The sequence below is a fragment of the Urocitellus parryii genome, chromosome 5 (assembly GCF_045843805.1).
Source record: "Urocitellus parryii isolate mUroPar1 chromosome 5, mUroPar1.hap1, whole genome shotgun sequence".
Lineage (NCBI taxonomy): Eukaryota > Metazoa > Chordata > Mammalia > Rodentia > Sciuridae > Urocitellus > Urocitellus parryii.
Window position 1 is genome coordinate 3646993 of NC_135535.1, and position 15088 is coordinate 3662080.

Below are 15088 nucleotides of genomic sequence, written 5' to 3' on the forward strand. Positions count from 1 at the left end.
ACCCCTGGTGGGGGGAGCTGGGGGCAGGAAGTGTCACCGGGAGGCCCCGGGGGCTGTCTTCACTGGAGGTCATGCCCCCCCCCCCCCGCAGGGTACTTTGGAAGGAAGTGTGTGGACGTCTGCCACCTGAACCCCTGCGAGCACCTGGCGGCCTGCGTGCACTCCCCCACCTCCCCGCGGGGCTACGCGTGCGAGTGCGGGCCCGGCCACTACGGGCAGTACTGCGAGAACAAGTGAGGAGGGCACGCCGGGGCCTCGTCCCCTCCAGGGTCCCCGCCCCTCCCCTCTCACCCTCCTCTCTCAGGGTTACAGAACGCAGTCTGTCCCCAAACGTCACGGGAAATAAGTGAGCGTAGCTTGGGCGCCCGGCATGAACCTGTTTGAGCGTGTTCCCCCTGGAGGCAGGTGGCACAGGTCACAGCCGTGGAAGCCCTGCCACGCGCACGGGATAGGGTCCTGAGAGATGCAGGGAGACGGATGTGACCGTGGACAGGTCTCTGTGGAAGTCGCCTTCGATGTGTGTGGAGGTCCTGGGGTGGAGGGTACCCAGGGTGGGAGCTGCACCCGCCCTGGGCCTCTGGGGTGCCACGTGCACAGTGTGTGGCTGGCAGAGCACAGGTGTGCGGTCACACGGGTCGACACCTTCCCAGCGGGAGCCGCGTGGTTCTTCACGCACCAGGACTCTGGCCCCCTGGCTCACGCCCTCTGCAGACGGCCTCGGGTGAGGAGCCACGTGGGTGCAGCCCAGCTGAGTGCTGGGCACACTTGCCCTGCTCATGGTGTGCCCCAGCCCGGCACGTGCTGTGGTCCCTGGCTGGGAACCTGTGCCCTCGGGCTTGTGACCTCACGGGAAGACACGCCCCGCAGCATGCTGGGTGTCATGGCACCCCATCAAGGAGAGCTCGCAGGAGAGGCCCTGATGCAGGGAAGGGCGAGCAGCGGGGCTGAAGGCAGAGTCCCTCGGAAGGCTGCCGAGAGGACTGGTGGGAGGAGGCCGGCCTGAGGCGCCCAGCGGGTCGGTCCTGGGCAGAGCCGGGCATGTGCTGTCCTGAGCTGGGGGGCAGACACAGGGAGGAAGTCCTGCCCTGCGAGGCAGGAACAGAGGCGACTGTGGAGCCCCTGCAGGGAGGGCAGGGCCAGGGCTGGGGTGGAAGGCGTCCTGGCTGCCCCCAGGGATGCAGTCTGGGCGGAGGAACTGGGGCAGGGGAGCCCTCGGCGGCCAGCACTGGGGCCTGGCGTGGCAGACACGCCAGGCTGCAGAGGGGCAGAGGGACGGAGGTCCACCAGGGCTCTGGCTCTGCACCCTGCAAGTGCCGTCCACCAGACAGGTCCTCTGGGGCTCAGGGGCGCTGGCCGGTCATGTTCCTGCCTCAGGTAGGTGTGCCGGGTGCGCCAGGGGGCACAGCAGGTTGCTGGTCGGCTGGAGGAGCGTGAAGGGCACTCTTGGGGCAGGCGTCTGTGGGCAGGTGGGTCTGCAGGAGATGCCAGGTGTGGTCCACCTTGGGAACAGGTAGGGTGGGCAGAGCACAGGTGGCAGAGACTCAGGCCTGGCCTTGGCACTCAGACGTTGCTCACCCCCGTCCTCCTCAGGGAGGCAGGAGCGGTGCCCCCAACCCCAAGTGCCCCAAACCCGGCACGTGGCTGCTCACTGCTGACATGAGGGCCACGTCCCATGGGGCCAGGCTGCCCAGAGCATCGTGGGCACAGTGGCCAGTGTTCAACATGGGGGCCTGGGGGACGAAAGATGCTGCAGAATCTGTTGTGCTGGTGGACACTGTGGCTCCTGGGCAAAGGTTGTCAGGGCAGCTGGGCTCAGTGTGCCCGAGGGGGCTGCTGTCCTCGAGCCCAGAGTGGCACAGACAGGTGTGCCCGCCACGCTGGTGTGGCTGAGTCCTGGTGGCCGGTGTGTCTTCCAGGTGGAGAAGGGTGAGGAGGGAGGTTATCTGAAGAAGACGTCTCACGGTGGAACCTTCCTGGGTGGACCCTGACGCCCGGGAGTAGGGCACAGGGCTCCAGGGGTCTGGAGGGTGGGGCTGAGCCCATGGAGGGGAAACTGAGGCCACGTGGAGGGGGAGGGAGGTGACGGGGAGGGTCACCACCGTCCTCTCACTGCCAGGAGGCTCTGCTCGGTGACCCTTCCATCTGCCGCCATCTTTTCCTAACAGAATCGACCTCCCGTGCCCCAGAGGCTGGTGGGGGAACCCTGTCTGTGGCCCGTGCCACTGTGCTGTCAGCCAGGGCTTCGACCCCGACTGCAACAAGACCAATGGCCAGTGCCAGTGCAAGGTGAGGCCCGCGGGCTGCCCTGCTCCTCCTGGGCCTGAGCCCCGCGCACGGACCTCCACGCACTCTCCCGTCTATCCGCACGCGCCTGCCTGCCCATCCCCCGTGCCTCTCCTCACACGTGCTCCTGTGTCAGCGCTCAGGAGCCGGCTGTGGCCCCGACCTGGGACCACCTGGGCTGCTCCTCACAGGGACCCTGCCCTGGGCACCGAGGCCCTGGCCAGCTCTGCAGCCCCTCACTTGGTCGGCGAAGCAGCCCACATTCTTGTGAAGGCTGGTTCACCTACAGCACCACCGGGCCTCCTAGGTGGCCACGTCCTCCACCGAGCCCGTGCTCGCGGCTCGCGGACGGCGAAGCTCTGAACATCTCAAGGGCTGGGCTGTGGCTCGGTGGCAGAGCAGGTCCCTGGGGTGTGGCTCAGTGGCGGAGCCCTTACCTGGTGTATGCGAGGCCCTGGGTTCGATTCCCAGCACCACATATAAATAAATAAATAAAGGTCCAGCAACAACTAAAAATGATTCAAAAACAAAAAGTAGTACTGCAAGAAACAGCTCAACGGGTCACGGTGGCCCCCTGCCCCAGGCCTGCCTCGTGTGACCAGCGCCCTGCCGTCCTGCTCACAGCTTCCCAGGGGTGGGAATTCCTCCGTCAGGACGGCAACATCCCCCTGGACATGGCTCAAGTCCACAGCCCAGACCATTTTCTAGAGGGGAGCCCAGGTGGCCAGCCCAGGGCAGAGTGGGCATGAGCCCAGGCCTGTGAGCTCAAGACACGCTCTTGGCCATCCCTGGCCTGCCCCACAGTGTGCATGTGGATGGCTCCGAATGTGTCAATCATCTAAAACAAGAACTGAGTGCCGTCCTCTCACGGTGATCTCCACTGAGTCTCTCATTCTTTTCGGAGCAAGTGGAAGGTGCCCGTGGCACGGATCAGAAGGGGAGTGTGGGAGGTGCTTCTGGGAGAACGCCCCTGGGCCTGGCACCGAGGGCCCCAGGGAGCCGCCCTGGACATGGGCGGAGGCAGTGAGAGGAGCCCAGAAGTTGGTGGCCACGGCTCGTGCCCAGCGAGGTGGACCTTGGCGGTGCTCGGGAAACGTCTCCCGGAGGCTGGCCTCTCGCCAGCCTCTGAGGTCCCCTGTGCTGCTTCCGGCTTTTGCAGGAGAATTACTACAAGCCCCCAGCCCAGGAGGCCTGCCTGCCCTGCGACTGCTTCCCCCACGGCTCCCACAGCCGCGCGTGCGACATGGACACAGGGCAGTGTGCCTGCAAGCCCGGCGTCATCGGCCGCCAGTGCAACCGCTGTGACAACCCTTTCGCTGAGGTCACATCGCTTGGCTGCGAAGGTCCGGTTGCCCCCTGACCTTCTTCTGGTCACACACAGGGACAGGCTACAGGGTGGTCTGCACGCCCCTGGACTCAGGGGCCCCTGACACTCCTGACCTTCTAGAAACCTGACCTTCAGAAGGGGCCAGGGTCAGGGCCACGGGGCGGGAAGGTGTGAGGGGTGTGGCTCTGGGAGAGTGTGTCCTGGTCCTGCGCTGAGGGCTTCTTTCTCTGCACCCCAGTCATCTACAATGGATGTCCCAGAGCGTTTGAGGCTGGCATCTGGTGGCCGCAGACCAAGTTTGGGCAGCCGGCTGCTGTGCCGTGCCCCAAGGGATCTGTGGGTAAGTCTTGTGGCCCGTGGCATCCACAGGGTGGGAGATTAGACGGAGATAGGCCTTTTGGGGAGCAAATTGACCCACGCATCAGAATTCACGGAATGTTCCACGTTTGAAAATGTCTCAAGGCAAAGCGTCTGGGAGAAACAGTGACATTCCCTCCAGGGTGAGCCACGTGCCACGACACGTGTTGGGCCTGGTGAAACTGCAGGCGACACACTGCGTGACACCCGTCTGCCCAGCCTGGATGCCCTCGTGGCTCTGCCACACTCACAGTTCACGTGGTGGCTTCTCTTTGTGCAGTGGGCTAATGGGGGTGTCCACACCTCAGGGCGCCCAGGAATTCAGCGAGGTGTGTGTGCTGACCGCTGGCCCTGGCATGTGGCTTTCCTGGCTTTTCATGGATGTGCTGGGCAGCCAAAGGGCCTGGTGTCAGCCCGAGAGGTCATGCACGGGGCCCAGGCCGAAGGAAGGGAATGTGTGTTGGCTCATGGCCGTGGAGCTGCCCGGCCTGGGCTGCCCTGGGACCCTTCACCGCATTCCGGCATGGGCATTAAACGGGCATCGAGGGGCAGGAGATGCACACGGCATGTTCCCATTGCCTAGGAAACGCGGTTCGGCACTGCAGCGGGGAGAAGGGCTGGCTGCCCCCCGAGCTCTTCAACTGCACCACGGGCTCCTTCGTGGACCTCAAAGTCACGGTAGGCCCGAGCCTCAGGGCACATGTGTGCACCGTGTGCATGTGTGTGCATGTGTGTGCACAGTGTGCATGTGTGTGCACCGTGTGCGCGTGTGCGTGTGCGTGTGTGTGTGTGTGTGTGTGTGTGTGTGGTTAGCCCCAGGTGGGGCGAGGGCACAGAGGCCCCTGGATCGCTGGGGCTGGTGCTGCAGGCCAGGGGCCAGATGCCAAGCAGCCTCCCTGGCATAGCGTGTCGGGTGGCTGGCGAGCTGGGCACAGGCAAGCCCTTCTCTTGGGCCTGCAGAGCCCAGCCCGGTGTCCTGGGTTCTGGAGCACGAGTCCCCGCCTGCTGGTGCTCGGGTCTTTGTTGCCCTGTTCCATCTTGGGGCGTCCCTTCCGAGCCCTGCAGACACCTCGTTCCCACGCCACGGTCCTCATCGGACGACTTTCCTGGCCTTGGGCTGTGGGTTCCTTTCTGACCAGGAAGCTTCCATGGAAGGTGGTGGACGCCCAAATAGCAGGAAGGGCCTGCAGGCGTCGGTTGAGATGTCCTGGTCTCTCTTCCTCCAGAACGAGAAGCTCAGCCACAACGAGTCGCGGCTGGATGGCGCGGGGTCCCTGCGGCTGGTGAAGGCGCTGCGCAACGCCACGCGGCTCGGAGGCCCGCTGTTCGGCAATGACGTGCGCACGGCCTACCAGCTGCTGGCCCGTGTCCTGCAGCACGAGAGCCAGCAGCAGGGCTTCGAGCTAGCGGCCACGCGGGAAGCCAACTTCCATGAGGTAGAGGAGGCGCTGGGGAGCCCAGCTGGTGGGCCATGGGGTGGGACGGTGCTGGGCAGCCGGAAGCCCCAGGCACCTCAAGGCAGCACTCGGCTTCCCAAGCGTGAGGGGGGCGCGGGGGCTGGCCGAGCCGACGCCCTGCTGGCAGCAGGTGGACAGCGCAGGGCAGGCCCAGCCCCGGTGGTGACAGCCCCTGCCGCTGGCAGTCGGGGGCACCCAGGGCACCAGCCTTCCCCCGGCCGGTGCAGCTGACCCCGCCTTCCTCCCCCACGGCCGAACGCGTGGCTCGCCACCCACCCACTTGCCAGGTTAGGGAATGAGGCACAGAGAGCTGGGGCTGGCCCAGGGGTGCGACTGGCAGGCGGTGGGCCCCAGCGGGGGGCTCGGGCACCTCCTGCAGAGCCTCTCCCGCCCCTCGTGTGCTGGGGTGACCATGGAGGTGCCCTTCTGTCCCCATGCTTGTGAGCCACTCTGGAGTGTTCCAAGCTGTCCCTGGCTCCTCTCCAGGCCCCGTCCTGTGCCCCCAGGGACCCTTCTACCCCACCCCCAGCCGTGCACAGCACTGGGGGCCCAGCCAGGCCCCTCGCGGTGATTGGAGCCTGGCCTGGGGACTTGGGCCAGAGGAGCTTTTCTTCCTGTTTTATTCCTTCCTGGTTCCTGTCTCGGGCTGAGCCCTGGCCACACATCTGAGGGCCCGTCACGCTCCTGCTCAGCCGAGCCTGGGGGTCCTGCGGCCTGCCCTCCCCAGGGATCCAGGGGTCCCAGCATGTCTCCCCCGTCAGCGTCTCAGGGCACATGGTGGAGCCCTGGCAGGGCGCCTCCTGATGGCCCCTGGCCTCCAAGGCCACCTCCCCGACACTGGCCTGGGGCCGATGGCCTTCTAGTCACACAGCCGGACTCCATAGCGAGACTGAGCATGGTGTCTGTGTGGCCAGGATGTTGTTCACACGGGCAGTGCCCTCCTGGCCCCGGCCACCCGGGCTGCGTGGGAGCAGATCCAGCGGGCAGAGGGTGGCGCCGCGCGGCTGCTGCAGCACTTCGAAGCCTACTTCAGCAATGTGGCCCGCAACCTGAGGAGGACCTACCTGCGGCCCTTTGTCATCGTCACCGCCAACATGAGTAAGGGCTGCAGGGCAGCACCCCCGAGGGTGGAGCCCCAGGACGCCCAGGTGTCCTGGGAGCCGAGTCCTGGGGCGAGGCCGTGGGTCACCACCCAGCCCGGCCTCTCTACAAGAGAGAGCCAGTGACCCTGGCCTCCGTCTCCCAGTGGTCAGTGGGAGGAGTTGCCCGTGGTCAAGGGCCTTTGGACGATCTGCAGAAACACACGGTGCTCCAGAGGCTGGGCCAGCACGGGGCTGATGGGTGGACGTGCTGGCCTGTGGTCTTCGGGTCCAGCTGTGAGCCTGCGGGGAGGCGTGGGTGCCGGGGCTCCTGCAGTGCACCCTGCCGGGGCAGCAGAGCCCTCCAGACTTGGCACAGATGGGCAGTCTCGGGGCAGAGGCAGGGCACAGGCTGGCCAGAGCCAAGCGGTCTCGGGACCAGCACCTCGTGGCCACAGCAGCCTGAGCATGGGGACACGCGACCTGGGGCTGGGGTTTCACAGGGTGGTTTCCAGGCAGAGAGAGCTGCAGGTGGGACAGCCGGTCCCCACCCCGACAGCGCAGGCCCACCCTGTGTAGGCCTGCAGCACGTCTGACCCCGCAGAGCCCTGCCAGCCGCAGGCTGTCCCCTGGGCATGTTCCGGGCTCTCCCCTCCGGAGGCCCAGTGTGCCCGCCCAGCCTGGCCCTCGCTCCTGCAGGTAGCCAGAGGGACACTGCCCTCGTGAGGAGTGTTGGCTTGGACGGGATCACTTGGGGGGCCCATGCGTGCAGAGCGGTGTCACCGGCCCAACAGAGGGACAGTCGGACGGCCTCGAGTTCACCAGGACCCTGCAGGCCGTCTTCAGGCAGAGAGGCTCGGGCGATGCCAGCCCAGGCTCCCTCAGGGTCAGGGTTCCAGTTCCGTCTCTGTCCTGTGGCCTGTCTGCCACCCGGAGGGCTGCAGGGAGTGGCGGGATCTGCGTGTGGGGCTGGGGGCTGCACTGCTCGGCCAGCACGGCCGGCTTGCCCACCCAGAGGTGTGTGAGACGGTGCTGGGTGCCACCTCGAGTGGCATCGTCTCCCCTTCTCATGTCCCCTCAGGTGCTCTGCTGCCAGCTCAGCAGGCTGAACGGAGGCAGGGAGGTACAACTGGGCAGGACGGTCGTGGGCACGGTGAAGGCAGGCTCAGGAAGGCCTGGCGTTGTATGTGACTGAGAAAACTGTCCCCAGTTCTTGCAGTTGACGTCTTCGACAAGTTCAACTTCACGGGTGCCCGGGTGCCGCGGTTCGAGGACATTCAGGATGAGTTCCCCAGGGAGCTGGAGTCCTCGGTGTCCTTCCCAGCCGACGTCTTCAAACCTCCCGAGAGAAAAGGTGAACCTGCAGCCTGGGCATTCCTACTGTCCCCACTGACCATCCGGGGCGGCGGTCACTCGCTGCCATCAGCCCCCAGGGCAGCTGTGCTCCCTTCTCACGGGACCTAGGTAACGTGCAGGGGCGAGGTAGCGTGCTCTGCCAAGCTTGGTGCCCGCGTCCCCTGCTGCAGGCAAGACGTCGCCTGCTACCCAATGCAGCTGGCATGCCTGCCTCACGTGCACCTGGACGCCCACACAGGCCTGAGATAAAGCCTGGGGCGGAACCCACACAGGCACATGTCCATGTCCTCCCGAGGCTCCCTGGGTGGGGACAAGGAGCAGGTGGGGGACAGACATCAGCTGACCATCACACGACTTCCGTTGCTCTTTGGCCTCTGCGGTGCAGCGTCCCTGATGTGGAAGTCGTCTTCACCAGGGCTTGGGAGGGACCCAGGGGCGCTCTGCCGCTGAGCCGCGCCCCAGACCTCCTTTCCCTCCTGAGTCAGTCTTGCTAAGGTGCCAGGCCGGCCTCGAGCTGGCCATGCTCCCCCCTCAGCCTCCGGAGTCGCTGGGGTCACCAGGTGCGCCCGGCACGCGGCACGCCTTTCCGCTTCCAGTGAGCGTGTCGGGAGTTCCAGTGAGTCAGGTTCTGGGCCCCGGCTCGAGCGCTTTTCACCTGGCAAATCTGAACAACCCTCTGAACAGCGACTCCCCGTCCCTCTCCCGACCCGTGACCGTGTGGCTGTATGAACCTGACCCTCCAGGCCCTCACCCAGGTGGCCGTGCAGTTGCCACTCTGCAGCAGGCGTGCCTCACTGAGCACACTGTCCTTGAGGTCCGTCCACGTCGCATGTGCAGGTGTCAGGGTGCCTGTCTTTTTAGGGCTGCGTGGCATGCTCATCCGAGTGGACCACATTATGTGACCCACTCCTCTGTTGGTGGACTCTGGCTTCCTTTGGGGGCTCTTGTGAATTCTGCTGCTATGAACGTGGGTGAACATCTCACGCCTGCAATCCCAGCCGCTAGGGAAGCTGAGGCAGGAGGATCGCAGGTTCTACTCAGCGAGGCGCTAAGCAACTCAGTGAGACCCTGCCTCAAGCTGAGATATAAAATGGGTGGGGGGTGTGGCTCCGTGGTTAAGTGCCCCGCGGTTCCATCCCTGGTACCAAAACAAAACAGCCAGGCTAGGCTGGGGCTCAGGGGCAGAGCGCTCGCCTAGCACGGGTGAGGCCCCGGGTTGGATCCTCAGCACCACATAAAAATAAATGAATAAATAAACCCCCAAATAGACTTGCTGGCCACACAGTGACCTGTGTTTGCTTTCCGAGGAGCACCGTGCTCTCTCCGGGGACGGCTGTCAGTGTGCAGAAGCACTTGCAGAGGTGGAAGGACATGGTGGGGACACAGGTGCATGGCCTCAGCTTCATGCTCACCTTGCAGAAGGCCCCGTCATGAGGCCAGCCTGGAGGGCCACGCTGCCGACGATGCCACCGGGGCCTGGGACTGAGAGAGAGGGCCACGTCAGCAGGCGCCGGAGACACCCGGAGGATCCCAGCCAGTTTGCTGTCGCCCTGGTCATCATTTACAGGACCTTGGGCCAGCTCTTGCCTGAGCACTACGACCCTGACCGCCGCAGCCTCCGGTGAGGCCAGGGATTGGGGCTGGAGAGGGCCTGCTCCCCCAGGGTCCCGGGCTTGGGGCGGGCCTGCTCCCCCAGGGTCCACAAGTCCGAATCCGGATCACCTTTGTCATCACAACAGTATCACACCATGACCTCGCCAAAGACCGGGACCTTGCCCCGTGGTGTCCCTCACACAGAGGTGTGGGCCAGCCAGATGGGCACTGCATGCTGGGACATTATGACCTTCACCTTGGCTTGCCCTGGCCCTTGTGCCCAGAGGTGCCTCAGAGTACACCCCACTTGGTGCCTCCGAGGGTCTGCCCTGCCCCACCCCTCACCTGAGGCTGTGGCGTCGGAGCCTCTGCTCACTGCCCCCTGCCATCAGCACCAAGGGTCACTTGGCCAGTACGAGCCTCACCATGTGTCTTCTACCTCCGGGGCCTCAAGTCTGACTAAGGGTGTCCACCAAGGTCATACTTTCCAACCCCAAGGTCATTTCCCAGATACCCCCTGGTTCTGTGGACCTCAGAGTCACATCCCCTGGTGACTGGATGGGGGGGTGCCGTGGGCTGAGTCACTTGACCAGGGCCTGCCCTGGGCTCCTGGCCCTCCCTTGCTCCAGCTGGGCCGTTGACATCTTTGTACATGAATTTTCTGTTCGTTTGTCAATTTCTGAAGCCCCCGTGTGGCCCGGAGGTGACGCGTCTCCTGTGCCTGAGAACAGGGCCACCGTGTGTGCCCAGGGACCGTGACTCCTTGCCCGTCTGATCCGTGTCCCCTGGCATTCATACTCTTTTAAAGGGATGTGGCCTCCTCACTGTTGTCCCCTGGTCTCACTCCTCTGCCACAGGCTGCCGAACCGGCCGGTCATCAACACGCCGGTGGTGAGCGTCATGCTCCACAGTGAGGGGGCCCCGCTGTCCCGCCCCCTGGAGAGGCCAGTCCTGGTGCAGTTCGCCCTGTTGGAGACGGAGGAGCGAACCAAGCCCGTCTGTGTGTTCTGGAACCACTCTCTGGAGTAAGTGCCACTCTAGGGCCGGGGACAGCCACCTCCTGCTGCAGACACCCCGAGGCCCAGCCAAGGCAGGACTCCTGGACCATCTTCTGGCCTTGGTGGCCAGGAGCTCCGCCCCCCGTGCTGCCTGCGTGGGTGTCGGAGCCTCCTCACGCAGACACACACGCAGATACACACACAAACATGCAGACACATGCATACACACATGCAGACACATGCAGATACACACAGACGCACACGCAGACAGACACACACAGACACACACACAGACATACACGCAGACACACACAGACACACATGGAGACACACACAGACACACACACACAGACATACACGCAGACACACATGCAGACACACAGAGACACACATGCAGACTCACATGGAGACACACATGCAGAGCCACACGGAGACACACGCAGACACACACACAGACTCACATGCAGACACGCGTAGACACACACGCAGACACACCAGGAGACTCACATGCAGACACACAGAGACACACCAGGAGACGCACACGCAGACACACATGCAGACACACGCAGACACACACGCAGACACACCAGGAGACTCACATGCAGACACACGGAGACACACACGGAGACGCACACGCAGACACACATGCAGACACACCAGGAGACTCACATGCAGACTCACAGCCAGGCACGCAGGGGCCTGAGGCAGCGGCGGGCTGCCCGCTGGGGACTTCAGAGGTGCCGACCCACACCAGTGCCCAGGCCTCTGCGGCTGAGCCTAGGGGGTGAGTTCTGAGCACACAGGGCGATGGGACTCGGCCAGGCCCAAGCGCCCCAGCTGTGGCCCCTTCCCCGGGGGTCCCTGGCCTTTGGCCAGCTCGGCGCCCCACCCCCGCAGCAGGTTCAGGAGGCTGTCAGGCACCCTGTGTGCAGGAGCACCCACAGGAGCCAGGAGAAGCCCCCGCGTGCCGGGGAGACGTGGGGCTGCGCCTTTGCCCCTGCTCGCACGAGACTGGCTCTGAGGCCCGTCCTCCTCCCCTGGCCTTGAGGTTCTGAGCTCTCTGTGGGGGGCTGGCTTTTTCTCCTCTAGTTCCTGCTCAGTGGTGCTGTCTTGGAGTGGGGGGACGCTGGTGGGACCGGTGTGCGCAGGAACGCTCCCCTCACCAGGTTCAGTGCCATCTGCACCCTGATGGTGGTCGCCTCTCCACCGGGAGAGCTGGGGGCTGCCAGAGAGCCAAGCCCCAGGCCCGCCCTCATGCTTGAAGCGAGGCCCGAGCTGCGCACCTAGGAGCTCCTATGTGACAGGGCCACCTCCTGTGGCGTGGGTCCTCTGGACTAGTGGGCGGCCACCGCGGGGCCGTGCCAGGTGCTGGCCCTGCTGAGCAAGCGGGCTCCTGTGGGGCACACAGACGGCTTGGCAGCGAGAGCTCATGCACCTGGACTTTCCACACACTCGCCAAGCCGCCCCCGGCCTGTCTGGCTCTCAGAGGAGACGGCAGAGGGGCCTGCGCCCAGTGGGAGGCGATGGCATCTGGCCTTGGCCCGCGGCTGCTGGGCATGACGTCTGCCTTGGTCCCTCGTTTGGATCCTGGCAATTAGCTCTGGCTCTAGTGGTCTGCCTCTGCTTTATGTGGCTCCTTTATCCCAGATCTGAGCACCCTTGGCAAGCGCACCAACGGTCACGGCCCATTTCACAGATGAGTAAATTCGGGATCAGAGAGGTTACGTGACTTTCCCAGCATCGGGGGCAGGGCCCAGAACAGCTTGTGATTTGGGGCTCCCCATCCTGAAACGGGAGGAGTAACAGGGCCCTGACTTCCAGGCAGCCCCATAAAACACGGTGCAACCTGCCCAGGAAAGTGCAGCCGACGTAGGAGTGAGTTCTAAGATGGCCGGGACTCAGGCCTGCGGGGGGCCAGTGGCCATGGTGCCACGGAGGCGCTTCTGGCGACAGGCGCACAGCGGACGCGAGGCTCCTTGGGGTTTCTCCGCTGTGATGTGGACCATTCCATCTGGAGAGGTGCTAGTGAGAGGTGGCAGCCACCAGGGGACGAGTGCTCCATGATGTCAGGGGCAGCACAGCTGTTGTCCTAGCCACCGGCCGTGCAGTGAGGGGGCAGGGGACACGGCAGAGGCCACCGGTGAGGTCATGGGACACACACGCAGGGCTGCTCTGCGTTGGCCCACTCCCACCGGCAGGGTCCAGCTGGCCAGGGCCAGGGAAGGCTGCTGCGCCTTGGCCGTGTCACGGTTTCGGGGACCGTCTCACCCCTTGGTCCCCTTTCTCTGCAGCATCGGTGGGACTGGAGGCTGGTCGGCCAAGGGCTGCGAGCTCCTGTCCAGGAACCGGACCCACGTGGTGTGCCAGTGCAGCCGGGCCGCGAGCTGCGCGGTGCTCATGGACATCTCCAGGCGCGAGGTGGGCATCCCACAGCCACCGCCCCACCAACAAGTGTGCCCACGGGCCCCAGGAAGTTGGCTGAGCCCCCAAACCACGCTTCCTCCTCAGCGCTGTGAGCAAACCCTGCTGCCCATGAGCCTGAATCTGGGGCGCCCCACACCCCACCTCAAGGGTTCCGAAGAGCCCAGGTTGAACACCTGACCTGCAGCAGTGGACCCTAAGCCCAGGTTGAACACCTGACCTGCAGCAGTGGACCCTAAGGTCACCTCCCTTCAGAGCAGGTCCCAGCCTTCTGTTAGACAGTGTTTCTGCATCTACTTTGAAAGACGGGCCAGACAGCAAGGCTGGCATGTCCCACGCGGGTGTCACTGCGGGCCACACACACCGGCCCCAAGGACCAAGGGATCAGGTCCTCAGTGACAGGCAGATAATCTTTGACTTCCGACGTCTTCAGCAGCCTGAGCATGTGAGCCACACCTCGTGGGGCCCTGGGCAGGGCAGGCTGGGAGGACCTGGCCTGGCCTCCTTTACCAAGGCAGGGAGGTGGCACAAGGCCAGCCTGGGCCGTGTGGGACACAGGCATCCAGGAACCCGAGGCAGAGGCCAGGGTGGCCTCACCTGTCACCTGCTCGGAGCTGGGATGTGGCCCAGGAGCCAGACTGTTGTCCCTGCCAAGGCCATTCTGGTGTCCAGGGGCTCTGGCTTCTGCACCTTTGTGGAGATGTGAGCCAGGTGGCAGGTGCTCAGGAGAGTGGCTTTCGTGTATTGTGCAGGCGAAGCTGCAGCCTGGCCCCCAGGGCGTCTGCGCCCTCTCCCGGCACCCACCTCTGTGGCAGGCAGCACTTCCAAGCAGGGGCACCAGGGCCAGCCCCGAGGCGGATCACCAAGGTCTTTAGATAGGGGTGAGGTTCCTGTGGCCAGGAAGCTGGGCAACACTCAGATGAAGCTGGGGCAGAAGAATGCAGTGGCAGTGGTCAGGGGCTCCTGTGCCCAGGGTGCCACAGAGCCACAGGTCTCTGAAGACCCCCGGCCCCCAGGGGAGTCAGGTGCTGTAGGCTCCAGGACTCCAGTCACTCGGAGCCACGAAGGAGCATCTCTGGGCCCAGTCCCTGAGCGCTTGTCCTCCTGGCCTGCCCGTGCTGGCTTCCCAGGGCCCTGCCAGACAGCCTGCTCATGGTTCTGTGTCACGGGCAGCACCTTCAGGAGGTGCTGGACACTGGGAGGCTAAGGCAACCCGGAACCTGCGTCCTGGGCAGGAGTCACACTGTGCAGATGCCCAGGAAGCGCCCGGTGGGAAATGGCTAGGTGGTGAACCCCCGCTGTGTGTATTTTCCACAATTTTTACAAAAGACACATTCATTGACCACGAGAGATAAGTGGTAAGCCACCTGGAGGTGACGCGGGTTAGTCTGAGACGAACCACTGTGGAGACATCTGCGTGGCCTGGGCCGGGGGTCCCTTCACTCCTACCTCACAGAAGGCTTCACACTAAGGGGCAGGCAGGGTCCGGGAAGGAAGGCCCTGCCCGTGTGACTGGAGCTCTTGTTGGCCCAAGTCCCTGGCGCCTGGAGTCCCACCCGGCCAGCTGAGCGGCCTCTGGCAGGTCCCTCGGCCTCTCGACACTAGTTTTCCCGTCTGTTGGGATGAGGACAGTGCTGGCCGTGCCTCGTGGGCTGGATCTAGGCCTGGTGTGGAACAGGGTACGTGGCAGGTTTGTGAGCGTCCCTCGCACACAACAGACCCCAGGAAAGCCACGGTCCTTCACGTGCTGTTCCAACTCCTCCAGCTTCTTGTGAAGAGGGAGTGACGTTCGAGCAGAGGAGTGAATCTGTGACAGTGTAAAGTAAAACAGAGCACAGGAGGCCGGGGAGCGCCCACCGCCCGACCGCGTGTCCTCGGGCACCGTGTCCCCCAGAGGCCTCTGCGGCTCCGGATTCGGGTGGGCAGGCCGAGCGTCTCCTGATGACAGGTGTCGTTTGGTAGATTATTTTCCCCCTTTTTTTAATGTAGCAAAATATCCATCTTGTGACCATTTAAGGGTGCAGTCCGAGGCCCGGTGTGTGCCCGTGCCCGTGGCTGTGTGGCCGTCTCCTCCACTGCCCTCCACAGTTGGTCCTCATTCCAGATTAATCACTGGGTTTTGTTCCACCTGTGCCACCCGAGAGCCAGGTCATAGCCACATGGTTCCTGCCAGTCTCTGCTAATTTGGTGACGCATCACCTTGTTGGCCTCTGTCAC

At 64.3% G+C, this 15088-nt stretch overlaps 1 protein-coding gene across 1 annotated transcript in view; it reads left to right on the plus strand.

The window, feature by feature from the left end:
• Celsr1 (cadherin EGF LAG seven-pass G-type receptor 1) overlaps nt 1-15088 on the plus strand; it is a 114646-nt gene that overhangs the window by 88667 nt on the left and 10891 nt on the right. Inside the window, exons 13-23 of the mRNA XM_026394321.2 lie at nt 92-233; nt 2166-2286; nt 3443-3626; nt 3849-3950; nt 4551-4645; nt 5194-5403; nt 6339-6522; nt 7714-7857; nt 9279-9480; nt 10310-10477; nt 12742-12868. Coding sequence (XP_026250106.2) covers nt 92-233; nt 2166-2286; nt 3443-3626; nt 3849-3950; nt 4551-4645; nt 5194-5403; nt 6339-6522; nt 7714-7857; nt 9279-9480; nt 10310-10477; nt 12742-12868 — 1679 coding nt within the window. The remainder of the gene's footprint in view (nt 1-91; nt 234-2165; nt 2287-3442; nt 3627-3848; nt 3951-4550; nt 4646-5193; nt 5404-6338; nt 6523-7713; nt 7858-9278; nt 9481-10309; nt 10478-12741; nt 12869-15088) is intronic.